This window comes from Ischnura elegans, chromosome 2 (assembly GCF_921293095.1).
Source record: "Ischnura elegans chromosome 2, ioIscEleg1.1, whole genome shotgun sequence".
Lineage (NCBI taxonomy): Eukaryota > Metazoa > Arthropoda > Insecta > Odonata > Coenagrionidae > Ischnura > Ischnura elegans.
This window is the reverse complement of record NC_060247.1, coordinates 99,339,521-99,354,802: the sequence shown is the minus strand read 5'-3', so window position 1 is coordinate 99,354,802 and position 15,282 is coordinate 99,339,521. Positions and strand designations below refer to the sequence as shown.

The 15,282-nt window shown below is 37.7% G+C and overlaps 1 protein-coding gene across 1 annotated transcript; it reads right to left on the bottom strand.

The window, feature by feature from the left end:
• Window positions 1-5,829: 5,829 nt before the first annotated feature.
• On the bottom strand, window positions 5,830-14,935 carry LOC124153221. Its single transcript, XM_046526320.1, has 3 exons — window positions 14,005-14,935; window positions 13,702-13,917; window positions 5,830-6,011 (listed from the first exon to the last, which is right to left on the bottom strand). The coding sequence occupies exons 1-3, from the start codon at window positions 14,393-14,395 to the stop codon at window positions 5,830-5,832; spliced, it is 789 nt and encodes a 262-aa protein (XP_046382276.1). The 5' UTR covers window positions 14,396-14,935.
• Window positions 14,936-15,282: the final 347 nt, after the last annotated feature.

Sequence of the window (15,282 nt, the reverse complement as noted above, 5' to 3'; positions counted from 1 at the left end):
TCTCTTTAGTGAATGAAATTATAATTGATGCAGTAACTTCAATCTCAATTCGAGTCGATTTTAAGGAGAAATGCTACGCTGATTATTGAAGTGAATTATTTCCCTTCAATCTCAGTTCAGGAAATCAATGAACACGAGAAGTGCCGGGGACTCAATTTTAACGCTTATAGGGTTTTGGAGATTAAAGTAAAGCTTACAGCCAGACACTCAAATCCATGTAGAGGTGAAACATGAGCTACAAGGATTAATCTTCAAAGAGACGTACGAAGTGCCTCCCATCCAATGGCGGATTCAGAATAGGGACAAGGGGGGGGGACTAAGCGGGGGTTAATCTACCATCAGTAGAGGGGGTCCGAAAGAAATGACAATTCTATCTAGTGTAAATTGGATACCCAAAAGGGGGGGGGGGCCTCTTAGCCCCTCTTACCCCCCCCCCCCCCCCCGAAATGAATCCGCCAATGCTCCCATCCATTAGTTTACGGTTCACTTAACGCATGAATGCGTCGTTTAAACCCTACACCTACTCCTATCATCACTAATTCTTTTCTCAAAAAATACGACACTCAGAAGCTAACGCCACGAATGTGACTTCCTGTACTTCGAGCTCGCAACAATCCCCTCGCTTAATGATCCAAAAATGTACTGAGACTAGAAGCTTGAATGATGATGACGTCTGACGGTATCTCTCTCAAGTTAACCGTTGCCGACCTGCCAATTTCGACGTCACATCTCTATCATCACTCAGTCATTATCTCTCCGCTCAAACAGAAACTTGAGGCCAGAGCCTTCAAAATTCTTGAATGAATAACTGGCATTGTTAACTCGAGTAAATTAAGGACCGGCGCGGCCTCCTAAAATAACACCAGTTGTCAACATGTTTCAAACAGGCCATCCAAATACACCTAGAGGGATTTCTCTTGGCGTAAGGATAAAGACGGATTTCCGGTTCAGTAATTATGAATCAACATCTGAAGCGGAGAGTTTCAATCGAATGTCACTGAATAATGAATGATAAGATAATAATTGGATAAGTGCCATTCTTCAAGCATCCACGAATATCACTGACCGAGTTATTACACACGCCTTAGAAAAAATGCATTTTCTCCCTGTCAGGCAAACGCTTCAATCTTAAATGACGCAAACTCATATCTATATTTCTCTGTGAGCTGAGCTTTCTGACAACAGAAACCCGTTATCATGCTTCGGAGTGAATGACCGGCACCACTCGAGCGAAATGAAAACTTGATATTATCAAAGAATATGTAAGAACACATCTTAAATCATCCTCACGCAACGGATGAGCGCACAGAAATATGAATTATAGCACAAATGAGAAAAAACGGCCAAATACTCCAAGTGTTATCGTTAGAGGTGTCACAAATTCATTTTTAGTTTTGGATAAAAAATTTATAATGAATTGGAGGGAAGGACTATAAATAAGTATTTGTTTCGAATAACGAAAGAAATTTGAAATTATTCATCCAGAAAATTTTATCGGGCGTAATATAGACCAATTTATTCTCTGGAATCAAAACATATGTATTATATTCCAGTATTTTTAAAAATGTTATTTGAGTTGGGCAGTCAAGTTTTATATTTCATTTACAATGAAAATGAAAAAAGTGAGTTGCATAAAACAATGATTTCCTCTTTACATGACTAACAAGTTTCAGGAAATTTGAAAAATGAAACTAGGATTTAACTCACTCAAAAGGCTACTTTTATCGTAGTAGCAATATGCCTCGTAAGTCGCTTGAAAAATTATTAAAAATCTATTTTATGTAGGGTGTAAACCGACATTTAATTTCATTAAAGGCTAAGTAAAAGTAAAATCAAAAAAAACTAACTGATTAATAAGTCATCAGAGCACATCAGAAAATGTAAAATAGTAAAGGATAAAAGAAAATTAATTCAATCACTTAGGCGAATATTACTTTGAGGAATACCATATATCCACTTTGAAAAAACATAGTAAACCTCGATTAGTGTAAAATGGCTCAAAAATAATTCAAAAGACACTTACTACCAAAAAAACACTAATCAGTATACAATGAACGTTAAGGAGACAGCTCCTGCATACAAAATTGAGAGCTTCTCATTGCAAAACCTTGAGGAACCCATGTCATTCCTCTTTTTAGATCCTTATACTAGTATGAAAAATTGCTAAGCTTCGACCGAATGCAATTCCTTTCTAAGGAAAGTAAACAGTAGGCGGTATATATTAAAATCAGACACAAATGCAACCCAAAATTTGGCCGACTTGAAACAGGTATCTTAAACTAAGTGTTAAACTAAAATTCAAATAAAAAACAAATCTCTGTTTTCAAATGCATGATTCTTTTTCAGTTTTATGAATTTTTGGTTTTTAATTTTGGCGTTCTATTCGAAAAAATTAATCTTTTTTTTGCTCTCATGAAAATATGCTATTTTTGAGATACGTGTTGTTAGAACTTAGCCATCGATATATTACATTAGGTAGAGCATTCAGTTTACGCAAAACGATTTACCTTGATTCAAACCGTCCGGTGCAAAATCAACTCGGAATGATTAATGAATGGTAATGAATGAGATTCAGAACAAAATGTTTCAGAATTTCTTAGGGCACCACTATCTTAAAAGGCCATGGAAAATGCCCATCGCATGTCGTTCCGCGAAAAAAGAAAAAAAACATATAAATCATTACCGCGTAATTTACTATCTTTCTCTACACGTCCCGAGAGAGAACACTAACTTCCTCTATTCTCTCTCCCTCCATTGGTTCGTTCATCAGGTGTGACAGAGCCTCGCCCCATTAGAGTAGTAATGCGAAGTATTTTATGACGTAGACGAGTCGGATCTTCTTGGGACCAGCCAGGAGACAGGGCAACCTCCCAAGGAATCTCAGGGAATATCTCCAATTCCACGGACACACTCTCTCCACGCGTTCCTCACCCAGTTCAAAATGCCGCCTCCCCCATCAAGCCATTGGTCTCCATCCAAGCCGCTCATCCGGTCGCGCGAACAAAATGTGGCAGTTGGCATCTCTTATAAAAGAGTCCAACAAAAAGAAACGCAACACCTCCATTCGTGTCCCGGACGGTTACTAAAGATGTTGACCGAGATAATCGGAAGGAAGGAAAGACACTTCGAGCCTGCGCTCGCGGGGCCGTGGAAGTAACGAAAAGGGATACTGGACGAATGACTAAATTTAAGTTTAAAAATCTAGGCCAAAAATATTCAAAGCCAAAATAATCAAGTAAAATTTTCGTGTTCGTTTTGCATGCACTCATGGGGACCGTCCGGAGTGTTAACAGTATATTGAAATCTTCCCGAAATAAACTTGCATTTAATGTTTCATTTAATGTAGCAATGAAGATTGCATCCATCGTTGGCAAGATAGAAAAATTAACATAATGAGGTTTCCTATTTAATTAACTTGTCTGGAGCACATGCCTGTCGACGGATACTTCTGCAAGCGAGCTATCGTTTAATAAAAATAAATACTTGCAATTTTCCAAGATTACATTACACACAGTGTAATAAATATATACAGTATATGATATATGTACGTTGTATAAAAATAATATACATTATATAATGGTGGAAAATTATAGGTACTTATTTCGATATAGAAAAATTCCACTCCATCACACTCCATCACACTCCATCACAATATTTGGATTATATTTGTAATTATTTACTTCATCGGAACTAAAACAATTTCGTGCCAGTGTCGATTTCGTGTCAATATAACATGCAGTAATGCTGGGAAGCAGTATCACAGTGTATTTCGAGCACAAAGACTTCAATTATGGAGGCCATCGTAAAGTTTCAATAAAAAGAAGTAACCGCCAATATTAAATACATTTGCACCAGATCATCTCTCCGCCAATGATGATGCTCCAACCGTTGGTCATTGAGTTTGCGAATATCTACATCTAAATTCACATTTTTCCGAGGAAGTCTCCTCAAGAGGCGAGTGGTATTTGAAGACCAGCCGCCGACCTGAGCGAGAATGCTAAAAACATTATGGGCTCTTTGTGTGAGATTTTCCATTTCGAACTTCATTTTTTGAGGGGAAAACGAATTCCTATTTCCGAAAAATTCCCCTAATTATTTCATCGTTTCTGTCGGAAATTTTTAATAATACTAACGGAACTTGTGATGTATTCAGCACGTGGGTAACAATCATGGAGAGTTTAATTTGGCTTAAGATCAAGTGAGAGATTGATACACATGGATTTTTCTAATTGCAGGTTAGATTAAACGGGAGAGATAATCATTTTGAGAAATAAACGACGATGAGCACATCCTCCAATACATGACGGATAACTCTATAACATGATCTCTAAATTTATTAATAATGAACACCGGTCAATGATAGTGGTACTTAAAAAAACGCCCAATCCCAAAATTGAAAAAAATACCCGAGAACCTTTGAGAACACCGGATTCATTCGTCAATAGGGTAGTTTCCTTCATCAAAGAAAACGAAAGGCATTGATTGCGATTGGCTACCCATCATTAGTGTATTCATAACATAAATATTATTTGAATTTTAGAAATCCCAGTTCAGATGCCACTCCACGTGACGTCACAGGGACCTAGTTTCTATACGAGTAGATAGGAGTTTTACATCGTCTGAGATTACCAATGCATGCATGAGGCACAGAGCTCAAGGAAACATTTCTTAATAATCACGTATTAAAATTGCCTATGGTCGGAAAGTTTTCTTCGTTTTATAAGGTATTAATAATCCTTATTTAAGCCAAGCGCTACTAGCTAGCAGGGTACTCTGCTACCTGCAAGAATCCTGCGTCGTATCAGCGCTCAAAGCCTCGCTCCAAGGTCACCTCACTTGCGGCTGCGGGAACTAGAACGACGTCACACGGGGTTTACCCAGCATTCATATTTAGCCGTCGCGTTTTCACGTGCTTGAAAATGTTCACTTTTCATTTAATCGCGAAAAATAGACATCGTTATTCAAAAATCTAAAAGCGTGAAATACGCTTTTAGATTTTTTTAAATCTAAAGGAATCCAGGAGTGATAATCTTTCAATATAGGCAATAAAAAATGATTGGAAACCACCCTATTACAGGCTAAGTTATGAATGCTCGAACTGTTTTCTTTCCCAAATCTTGACACGACATCCCGTGGCAAGATTCGACAAAATGAAACGCTATTACAATAAATACACGACCATATTTCTTCCAATGAACAATGACTGTAAAAAAAACCAACAGTGGCCAATGATTGTGTTCCTTATAACAAACTCTCAATATTAAAACTGAAAAAAAACACGCGAAAATCTTGGAGAACTCCGGATTCATTCGCCAATTACAGTCTGATTTATGAGCACTCAAACAATTTCCTTTCCCCTCATCTTGAAACAACTACCCCGTGGCGAGATTCGACCAAAGGAAATTTTATTGCAATAAATACACTACCACCTTTCTTTCCAACACGGTCTTATACCTGCCGACAGAAGGGATAACAAAAAAATGGAGAGTAACTCTTTTTTTTTCTTACACGTTTCGTCAACTGACGTGAAAGGCGCATTGCTCTCGAAATATTTTTGGCATACGTTTCCTGTCACATCCCTTTTCCTCACCTTCTCAATGGAAGTGTATCTCCTCTTTTTTTCGTTCACAATATCTTTTTCTTTACTCGTCAGCTCACAACGTAAAAAAAAGCAAGCACAGACGAGGAGCATAGTATATACTTGGAAGTAAGGATTATTAATAGAAAGGGTGAAACGCTCGGTCGCGCCAGGAAATTTCTCTAAGTCTTTTTCCCCGACCGTTCACTTTCAGCTCCTTCCAACACTTCAGCCTTATTCAATTCGTATTCTTATCCTCCAATCCGGACGGGAGGAGGGCACGCTCCATCTCCAAAAGTGCCGGCCAACGAACGGGAGGGGGAGGACGGAGGATGGGGGGATCTGTCCAAGTTGATGTACCCAAATTCTGAGCCTTTCTTCCGAGCTTCGATAAGAAGTTTACATTTTGGTAAATTTTGCTCGTAACGGCAGTCTAATAGATACACATTGACATTTACAAAATCAAATATTAGAGCCACATAACACTGGTCATGATTAGCGGACGATACCTTTGCTTCATCATTATCACTGTATATTTCAAGCACAAAGACTTCAATCTAGCCTAGACTACCCGTCAACGCCCACGGGTGCCATATGGCACCCATTGCAGTGCTGAGCCAATACCCCTGCAATGCATTTAATACGTGAATTTTAGCGTACATTTTGGTGCATATACTTAGTAGAAGGTTTCCTTTATTACTCAGTCAGTTTGAATTATGTTCATTGTGTTAAGCTCATATGTATCACATTTGTTAAAAGTGATATATGTGTGAATTAAAAAAAAAAACTTTGGGTGCTGACGGGTCTAGACACAAATCTTCAACAGGTCAACAGGTCAATACCGGTCAATCCTCAGCCCGTGAAAATATAATTCCCGAGCCATTGTTCTCTTCTCGGTAACCCCTTGCACATTTATTCTCTTCCAAATCACAAAAATAAACAGTGCCTATTTAACTCCATGCAATGGCATGTCGTTACCTATACTTTCTACCAAGAACAACCAACCCTCGATGATAACAGTCCCAGTCTCCTAAGGCTTCCATTAATTGATTGCGAAGGAGAATTTATTAGACGATCATCAAGACCAACGAGCTCTTATCTCATACGTTAAGTCCGTATAGTTGTTGGATTTTTAATAATTGGTCCTCAAGTTTCTCAAATATTAGGATCAGACCCAACGCTTTACCGAAAGTTTCTCATGTCATTTTCACAGAGCCTTATAATGATTATCCGATAAGGATTTAAAATGATGGCAGAAAAGCAGTGCCACCCCAGTGGTCAGACAAATCTTTGACTCTATATGCGACACAAGCTAATTTCCATATTAAGATTTCCATATTCCCGTTCCTCACAGCTGATTGTATTGCACAAAATTTTGCTCGAAACTAGCAAGAAGTGTAGATACAATTTAATTTTTGAAAATAACAAAAGAGATTATTATAAATTAGCATCAAATGAACATCGAAAGTCACATTTAGTTCTGAGATATAATTTGCATGTAAATGTGCCATGATCAGCATCAAAGTAGAAATAACTATACTTTTTTCAATATTAAGCTTATCAAAGTTATTGATATTTTTGACCACGGACGAATAAGATTGCCGCGACGCGACTTTATTGACCCCTGGTTCAATTCAGTTTTTCAGTTGGGGTTACAAAACGTCAGAGATCCTGATTCATACGCGGTAATACCGGAAAAAATATTATGTTCACATAAAATTTCCTCCGTCTGAGAAAATTAAAAATATTCTGAGCGACTGCTATTAAAATTTTTACGATGATCCGTTCTATTTCTGGATTATTAACCAGCCCACTGCGCCACCGGCCTTGCGTAAAATGTTACTTTCAATCTATCTCTACACATTTCAAGCCCAAAACCACACACTATATTACCGGAGAGACGAATGTACCCTCAATGCGGATTTTACGGCCTTTTTCAAGGAACGAAATCAAAGGCGAACAAGCCCACACCACAGAAGAGACAACCCATTTCACTTTACCACCCTAAATCAGTAAAAGGCAACTGTCCGTCTTAAGTCTCCAACGAAAGGGCCGGATGGAAAAATATCGACCCGTTTATAAATATAGTGTACCAGAAGTGGTTTGGTGGCCATTGACGATGTTTCCAAGCAGTACATTCAATGTATAACAAAGGGCTTTGAAGCACATGAAACATTTTCATTTTTATGCGGAAAATGTAAAAAAAAAGTTTGTTAGGTTTAATAATATATTTGAAAAAGCACGACCCGGATTTAATAACATGGCGTCATGTATGCATCTCCTTTTACTCTGTATACCACTATTCGATATTTATAGCATAAAACACTGGACTTGCATTTAACACTAGGAGCAGATGAATATAGAAACTATAGACAGTGCTTTAAAGCGTATTAACATACGGATACAAATAAAACCCTGACGTATGATACATCCCAAAATAATGCAGCCTTGTTCTATGCTGTAATAAAACAAGCACAAAATAAACAATATAACTTCATAAAATACAATCATCATAATGACAATTTAAAATTATTTTGGCACTTTGAAATCAAAATCATTACATGAAAATGGAATCGTCGATTCAAAATATTAGAATTGGTGTAAAGCCAAATGAAAAGATATCGCCATTATTCCTATTTGTTTGGTTAAAGATAATAATTACTTGCAACTAATACAGATTTCTCTAAGGGGACATCTTTTTTGCGAATAACATGATACATTCGAAACGTATTTTTTATGCTACGCGGATCAATGGGTAAAAAAACATCAACTAGCATTTTATGCCGATAGGCGAAATATGAATATGAAACAAATCACACCAGGATTATTTTCTCGACTAAATATTCAGAGAATAATCAATTGGAATCAAATAAGTCCGTTTTCCCGTTCAATACATTTCTACGATAAAGAAGTTCCGTCCAATTTACAGATCGTTGTAATCATACATGAGATCGCATAAAAACACCCTTTTATGCTATCCAACAGTAACGTTTACCTTAGCATGGAGCTATAATGTCGTGGAATAATGTAGGAGTGATTGCGACATTTCAATGGAACAAGTTATTTGGATGAATGAGCCGGAGTGAAATCTAACTGATTATCATGCAGATAAAATTTGTCCTTGCCAATTGAAGAAACTCGATTCCAGTCATTTATTTTCCTGAAGGTAGCTATGAAAAACGAGCCATGTTACAGTGGGTGGAATCAAGGATCTGAGGAGGAAATGTCAAAATAACTCACTTTGGAGATAGGTCAAGTTTTGGTTAAACTCTGATATTATCACTCTTTATCACTCATAGAACCGATTTCTTCCGCACAATAGCACTGTTAGGTCCATACATCCTATTCTAAAGCGAATTTTGAACTTGCTCGCAAGTCTATATGTTGATATAACGTTCAGGTATCACTTTCTTTTATGCAACATAAGAAAAGAGAAAGAAAAAAAGAGGATTCTATTGAATTTTAGAGGTTGATAAAAGTACCGTATTTGCTGAGCACAAAATAAATTAGGATGAAGATGTAAGTAAGTGCATAAAATGCCAATTATGATTAAATATGTGAATTTAATGATCATCAGCAAGTTATGATGGCCATTCTGTTACGTTCAAGAACGAGTTGTTCTTCGAAACGTCGGGAGACATAGAGCCAATTATCCCGTGGAGAACCCGAGAATCCTTTCTGTACCTGATACGGTAGGAAAATCTAAGATCTTACATTTGTAAAAAAAATATGGTTCGTTTACCAAAAATGAGTTTTTAATTAGTATATATGCTCCTGAAATCGGTATTGATTGATGCTTTTAATCTGCTCTTTAAATTTCTAATCCAATTGCCACATTTCCTACACGAAAATAAAAAAATATATATATTTTATCTCACTGTGCATGGGCGCCGTCATTTCCCGGCAGGTTTGGAATATAATATCGAACAGGAAGGACGATGTGAATTTGAAAAGAACCGAGTTCCCACATCCCACGACGAGAACGGAAATGAACCGATAACGGGGGTGGAGACGAAAGGCGTGAGAGGGAGTGGTTACTGAAACGCACCCAAATTTTGGGTGGGAACGACGAATTTTATATTACATTGTAAAAAAATAACCGGTTGGGGATTCTCAATACATAGCCTGATAATAGGAGTATTGCAAGGGTTACGACCCGGCGAAGCATATCGAAAGCTAAGTATGTTGCAGTAAGGTATGACAGAAACTAAGTATTTCATGGTTAGTACCATAAAATCAGCTGAGGCACAGAGAAATAGACCGAGTAGCGTCGTTGAGTACATTATTAAAGGGTTCAATTTTCTGATCTCGATGATCCTTCGATGAAATACGAACGCAAAAGTTTACAGCCAGTTCCACATTTCATCGAAAAGCGAAAACACCGACTGTGACCGTATACGTATAATATTAGTAAAGGAAGGTCTTAGTAACGGAAGACAGTGAATAAACTAGAAACCTAATTCGTGGATTAGAAGACTTAAAAGCTTAATGCATTCATTTAAAAATAAACCTAAAGTTTAATTCAGTAATTGTGGAAAATAAGATTGTCAAAAACCTAAAACAGATAGCATATGGTATCAGTAAGGTAAGAGAACTGATCAAGTAATGATTGATTTTTGCGCCCACCTTCAGGTCACTATCAATGCACAATACGAATAAGTTGCTCTTTAACATTTGAACTCCCCTTGTTTATCAATCACTGAAGATACCCATAATAAATCTTGCTGTTGTCAGTTTCAAATTTTTGCTCGTTCATAGGGGTTGTAACAAAATTAATCTACTTCTTTTAGATCCTGTTAATGATTCCACTTAACATGGAATGGTTTATTTACCCTTTCAGAGACGAAATAAGTAGAACTATCCTCTCTATAAATAACTCAAACTTAGCAACTAATGGAAATAATGGCGGTTCGAAGAGAATTAAAGACAAGAATTTAAATATTGCAAGGAAATTCATGCAGGCTATGTCTTTATCGACGATAATTTCCGCCATGAGGAAAGTTGAGCGGCATAATGTGTTGTTGCCGTAAAATAAGTACATGAGGACAATTTCCAGGTTTGGCCTCTTTATTGTAATGCCAACAAGCGACCGTACAGTTAGGTGGTTTAACAGCAATAACCCCCCTCCCCCCGATGCCGCAGGACACGTGGTGTCAGAAGTGTGACAACACACATAAAAGGATAGAAAAGTTGTTTTAGAATCATATGAAGTATACCTACTTCACATGTACAAGTGAAGAATAATGTGAGATAATATGAAAACAAAGTGAGGTACGAGAAGATTAAATAAGACGGAAACGAAAGAAACACAATGCAGCGTAAGTAGCCAATGAAGAACAAGATTAGTTAGGCACTGTTGTAATTTATGATGTACCCATTATTTTATATTCTTATTAAGTCTTCAGGTTCACAATACAATAACTTAATCAATCAACAACTTTTATATTATTATTACAGTAATTTAGATATCAATAATATCTTTCTTTTGCTTATCACGTATGAGAAAATGCACATTCTAACAGGCACTTCACTGTGTGTAATTTTCAAAAAGAAAACCAAAATAGTTAGTCACTCACATTATTTGAAGACGCTTCGATGGAAAAAAAAAACCTTGGGGAGCGGAGAAATTGGTTTGGGATAGATAAAAATAAAGACAGCATAAAACCAATTCTGATAGTGTAAAACTAATGCATTTGAGTAAGCATATTTCCCTACAAGGACATACAAGTTGATGATACGCCAGCTTAATGACGTTCTAACAGAGAAGAGAAACATTCCCCCACCTTTTCCACTGACCTTTTCGGCACATCCTTGATAAATTTCAAAATGGACGTGGTTCTCATACTCTAAGTTGAATAGCATTAATAACAAGTGAGAAGAGAGACTCTTCTCGAAAGAATAATTTGATGTGGCCATCTACACCTGCAACCTATTGGGTGGGTGACTCATTCTCCCGCCAAGGTAAAAAAGGTGTGAGAAATCAGTACGCCAGTTGGTGCAGAATTAAATGACGTCATTTTCTTACAACATTTTACATTGGTTGAAAAATCAATGCAAAGGAAAATGGAGAAAGGCAAGTACAAGGAAGTGTAGAAAATAAGAGAGAAACAAGAAAGAACAAATAAACATAAATAAGAGACATATTTTGCGCAACAGATAAGTTATCGTTATTCTATCGAATATTAACACTAGGAGGACGGCAATTTCGCTCAACCTTGGTGGCCGGAGGGGTCAAATTTGACCCCCTTATTTTTTTCTGACTCATCCATTTATTTCATGGGATTTATGCTATGCTATTCATTAGGGATTACATAATACTTGTAAATAACGACTTTATTCTCCAATCAGATGTATTATTATAACATTTTCTCTTTTTTAAACTATTCTTGTGAGAACCTATTTCTCATGAATGCCAGCAGGTCCTCATTTTAATTTTTTTTTCAGTTATTTGTCAAGACTATTAACCGCTTTTTAGACTACAAGTACAGAAAAACATATTTTATATTGGTTAACTGAGTATTATTTCAAATGACAATAAAAATCATACTTTTTTACAATTTTTTATTTTTATAAGCCATGATTACATTCAAGGGGAACCATACATCACGGAACTAAATTCAGCTGCTGTGCATCCTAAGAAGAGAATCAATTACTTTGACAGCCCACACATGTAACAACCTTTCGCTCTAAAAAAATACATTTGTTGCACACATGTTTCCTACAAGTTTTACAAATTAGGAATCCCTTAGCATCCTTTTTACATTTCAAACGCACTTGACATTTCTTGCGCTTCGCGCTTGCTTCACACAGATTATCATCGTCCTCGATCTGCGATGGCCCCTGACGTGCGAGGGTGTTAGCAGCTGTTAGCTCCTCTACGAGAGTAAGAAGGAACTTACGGCGAGAGATCTTACAATTGTTTACCTCTCTAAAGAGAATCCAAGCATTTATCCCAGCGAGATCCAGAATGTTGCTAAAAGTGTGAAGAGGCCAACGTCGAGCTGCAGGCTTTACTGAATAAAGCCTCGCCATTTGGTCTACTATATCTACGCCGTATTTGTTTTCATTATAAAATAAAACTGTCTCTGGTTTATGTTTAGAACCTAAATTAACGGTCACATTTGGGTGCATAGTACTTACTATAAGAACATTTTTATTTTTCTTGCCTTGATATACGGTGAGTGTGACATTATCCTTTTTCAGAACTCTAGTTTCGTGCAGCTGCATGCGACAGGTTTTGATTTCAGAAGGGATCTCCCTTCGAGATCTGTTGATAGTTCCAACTACACTAGTGTTCTTACTCCTCAGAGTCTCTGCGAGGTAAAGAGAAGTAAAGAAACTATCACAAGTTATATTCCTTCCTTTTCCTAAGTAGGGGGAAATCAACTGTAGCACCACGTGATCTCCGAGACGCATATCATTTGGCCTGGAATCATCTTTTCCTAGATAGGGAAAAGCATTTATGATATACTTTTTATCCTTATCCACAGCTAGCCAAAATTTTTGCCCGTACTTATCCGGCTTACTTGACATAAATTGCAAAAATGGACAACGGGCTTTTGTGGGGAAAAGTTGTTCATCTATTGTTACGTAGGGCCCTGGAATGTAGCATGCCTGACTATTTTCAATGAAATTGCTCCACACCTCGGATATAGGCGCAAATTTGTCTGTAGCCAGTCTACTTGGCCTTGTTGATTTTATGTCAAATCTAAGAAAACGCAAAATTTCTTGAAAACGGTCTCTAGACATTGCGGCTTTGCATAAGGGCACACCCCACTTCACTGACCATAATGATTTTATGGGAAGAGATTTGGCCCCGAGGACTCCTCTCAAATAGAAAATTCCTAAAAAAGCATCTAGCTCCTCTAATGTCACAGACCAATTTTGATCTCCAAGCTTCATTCGAGCTTCTGTTTCGGTACAATTTTTTATTATCCTGAGAATTTTTTCGTCTATAATCAGCCTCCAGGCGCTCGAGCAAGTTTCATTTATAAAGCGCTTGGCATGCGCTGTGGGTCCTGCCCTATCCACGAACACATTTTGTCTCGCAAGCCTCCCAGGAAGACCTTCATTTGGGGGCACTACTCTCCACTCACTACCATCTGCGGCATATGGAATAGTACCTATGCCATTTTCTCCCTCCGATTCTTTACCTCTTGGGAGACACATTTGCGAATCCGTGGTATCTAAAGCTGTCGTCATGACATAACCTCCACGACTCCCACGACTTTTTAGATGTCCTCGTAGGCTCGTTGCTCTCCGAACAGCTCCGATCCCTCGGCGGCCCCTACTTCCTCGAACCGCACGGCCCCTGCTTCCTTCTAAAAGCTTCCTTTTCTCTGAAAAATAATTTCAAGGAAAGAAATAAATATCTACCAGTACTATTTTTAGTACATCACATTCTCATGTTATTTCAAATTACTTACCATGCTCAATAGTATTTTTCCTTAGATCTTGCTGAGGGGGTGCACTGCTGTCTTCCAACCTTGTATCGGGGACATCTGAATCCGATTCGGAAGATGGGATGGAATGGTTTGTCAGCAAAAAAGGTTCTTCGTCGCTACTCGAATCACTATCTTCCCCTAAACCACAATCAGAACCCGATTCATTTCCACTTATGTCCTGTAAGGCTGCGAGAAGCTCCTCGTGGGATAATCCTTTCCGAGCCATAGCTAAGAACACGGACAACGAGTGAAGTTCGCTGTCGACAAGTCCACCTTCCAACAGTGCTCGTCTTCGACTGGCTTTTGAAACAAACACTGAATGGTAGGTAGTAGAAATATGAGAACAAATGATGTGAGAAAATGTAATCACCATCACCACGCAGAGACAAAGTTTCAAATCGACGCTCACTAAGCATCAAAAAACTTCGCCAGTCAACACTCCGCCTGCCAAGTAAAAAACTATCAGATTTCAAAATCAACGACGCGGACTTGTGAATGAGTAAGCTTCAAATTGAAGGAATAGACACATTGAAAGTATGAACACACTCAACGAATATCAAGTTTCAATTCAAACACCACGGTGACTGATATTTCAAGTAAACATCAGAGAGGAAATGCAAAACAAGCATGTTGATGTGGCTAAGGAGTAAAATATGGACTTTTACGACTTAGAAGGTATAGAGAGATGAGATCGTGTTTCATTAGAGTATTTTCAAACAGTTCAAAAACACATTTATAGTATAATAGCTATGATGCAAAGAAATGGGAACGTTGAAAACTCTATCACAGGGAGGGGGTCAAATTTGACCCCTCCGGGCTCGAAGGTAAAAGTTAAATTTCCAAATTAACCGTTCAACCGTTTTTTATGAAATTCACCGTGTTCACGTCTTGTCATAAAAGATGAAAAGTCACAAAAATTCAATTCAGTCAGAAAAAAATTAAGAAATCGTCAGCAATTTAAAAACGCCGAGGGGTCAAATTTGACCCCTTCGGCCTTCTAGTGTTAAAGCACTTAAATGAATGTTAAGCCGTTGTCAAACAACCCTAACGACAAACAACTTTATTTTCACATAAAGGTAAATGACTGTTGTCCTAACAACTACGTCCAAATGACTATAAGGTGGCTTGATACTATGTAGATGCGTGAATTACTTGCTACCACCTAGATGTGAGAGTTGAGTATTACCGCGGCCAAGACAAAAGAAATAGGAGAAATACCGTGAAAAACAAGTAAACGAGTTTTAAAGAAAATGAGAAAAA

What these genes read in the sequence shown, in the direction of transcription:
- LOC124153221 (XM_046526320.1), bottom strand. Translation starts at nt 14,395, where the DNA reads ATGGTGATTACATTTTCTCACATCATTTGTTCTCATATTTCTACTACC. An exon ending in GAAAAATACTATTGAGCATG is followed by an intron (nt 13,918 to 14,004) that starts GTAAGTAATTTG and finishes ATTATTTTTCAG; the next exon opens with AGAAAAGGAAGCTTTTAGAA. An exon ending in GGAGGGAGAAAATGGCATAG is followed by an intron (nt 6,012 to 13,701) that starts GTACTATTCCAT and finishes TGTATCTATTAG; the next exon opens with ACTGCCGTTACGAGCAAAAT.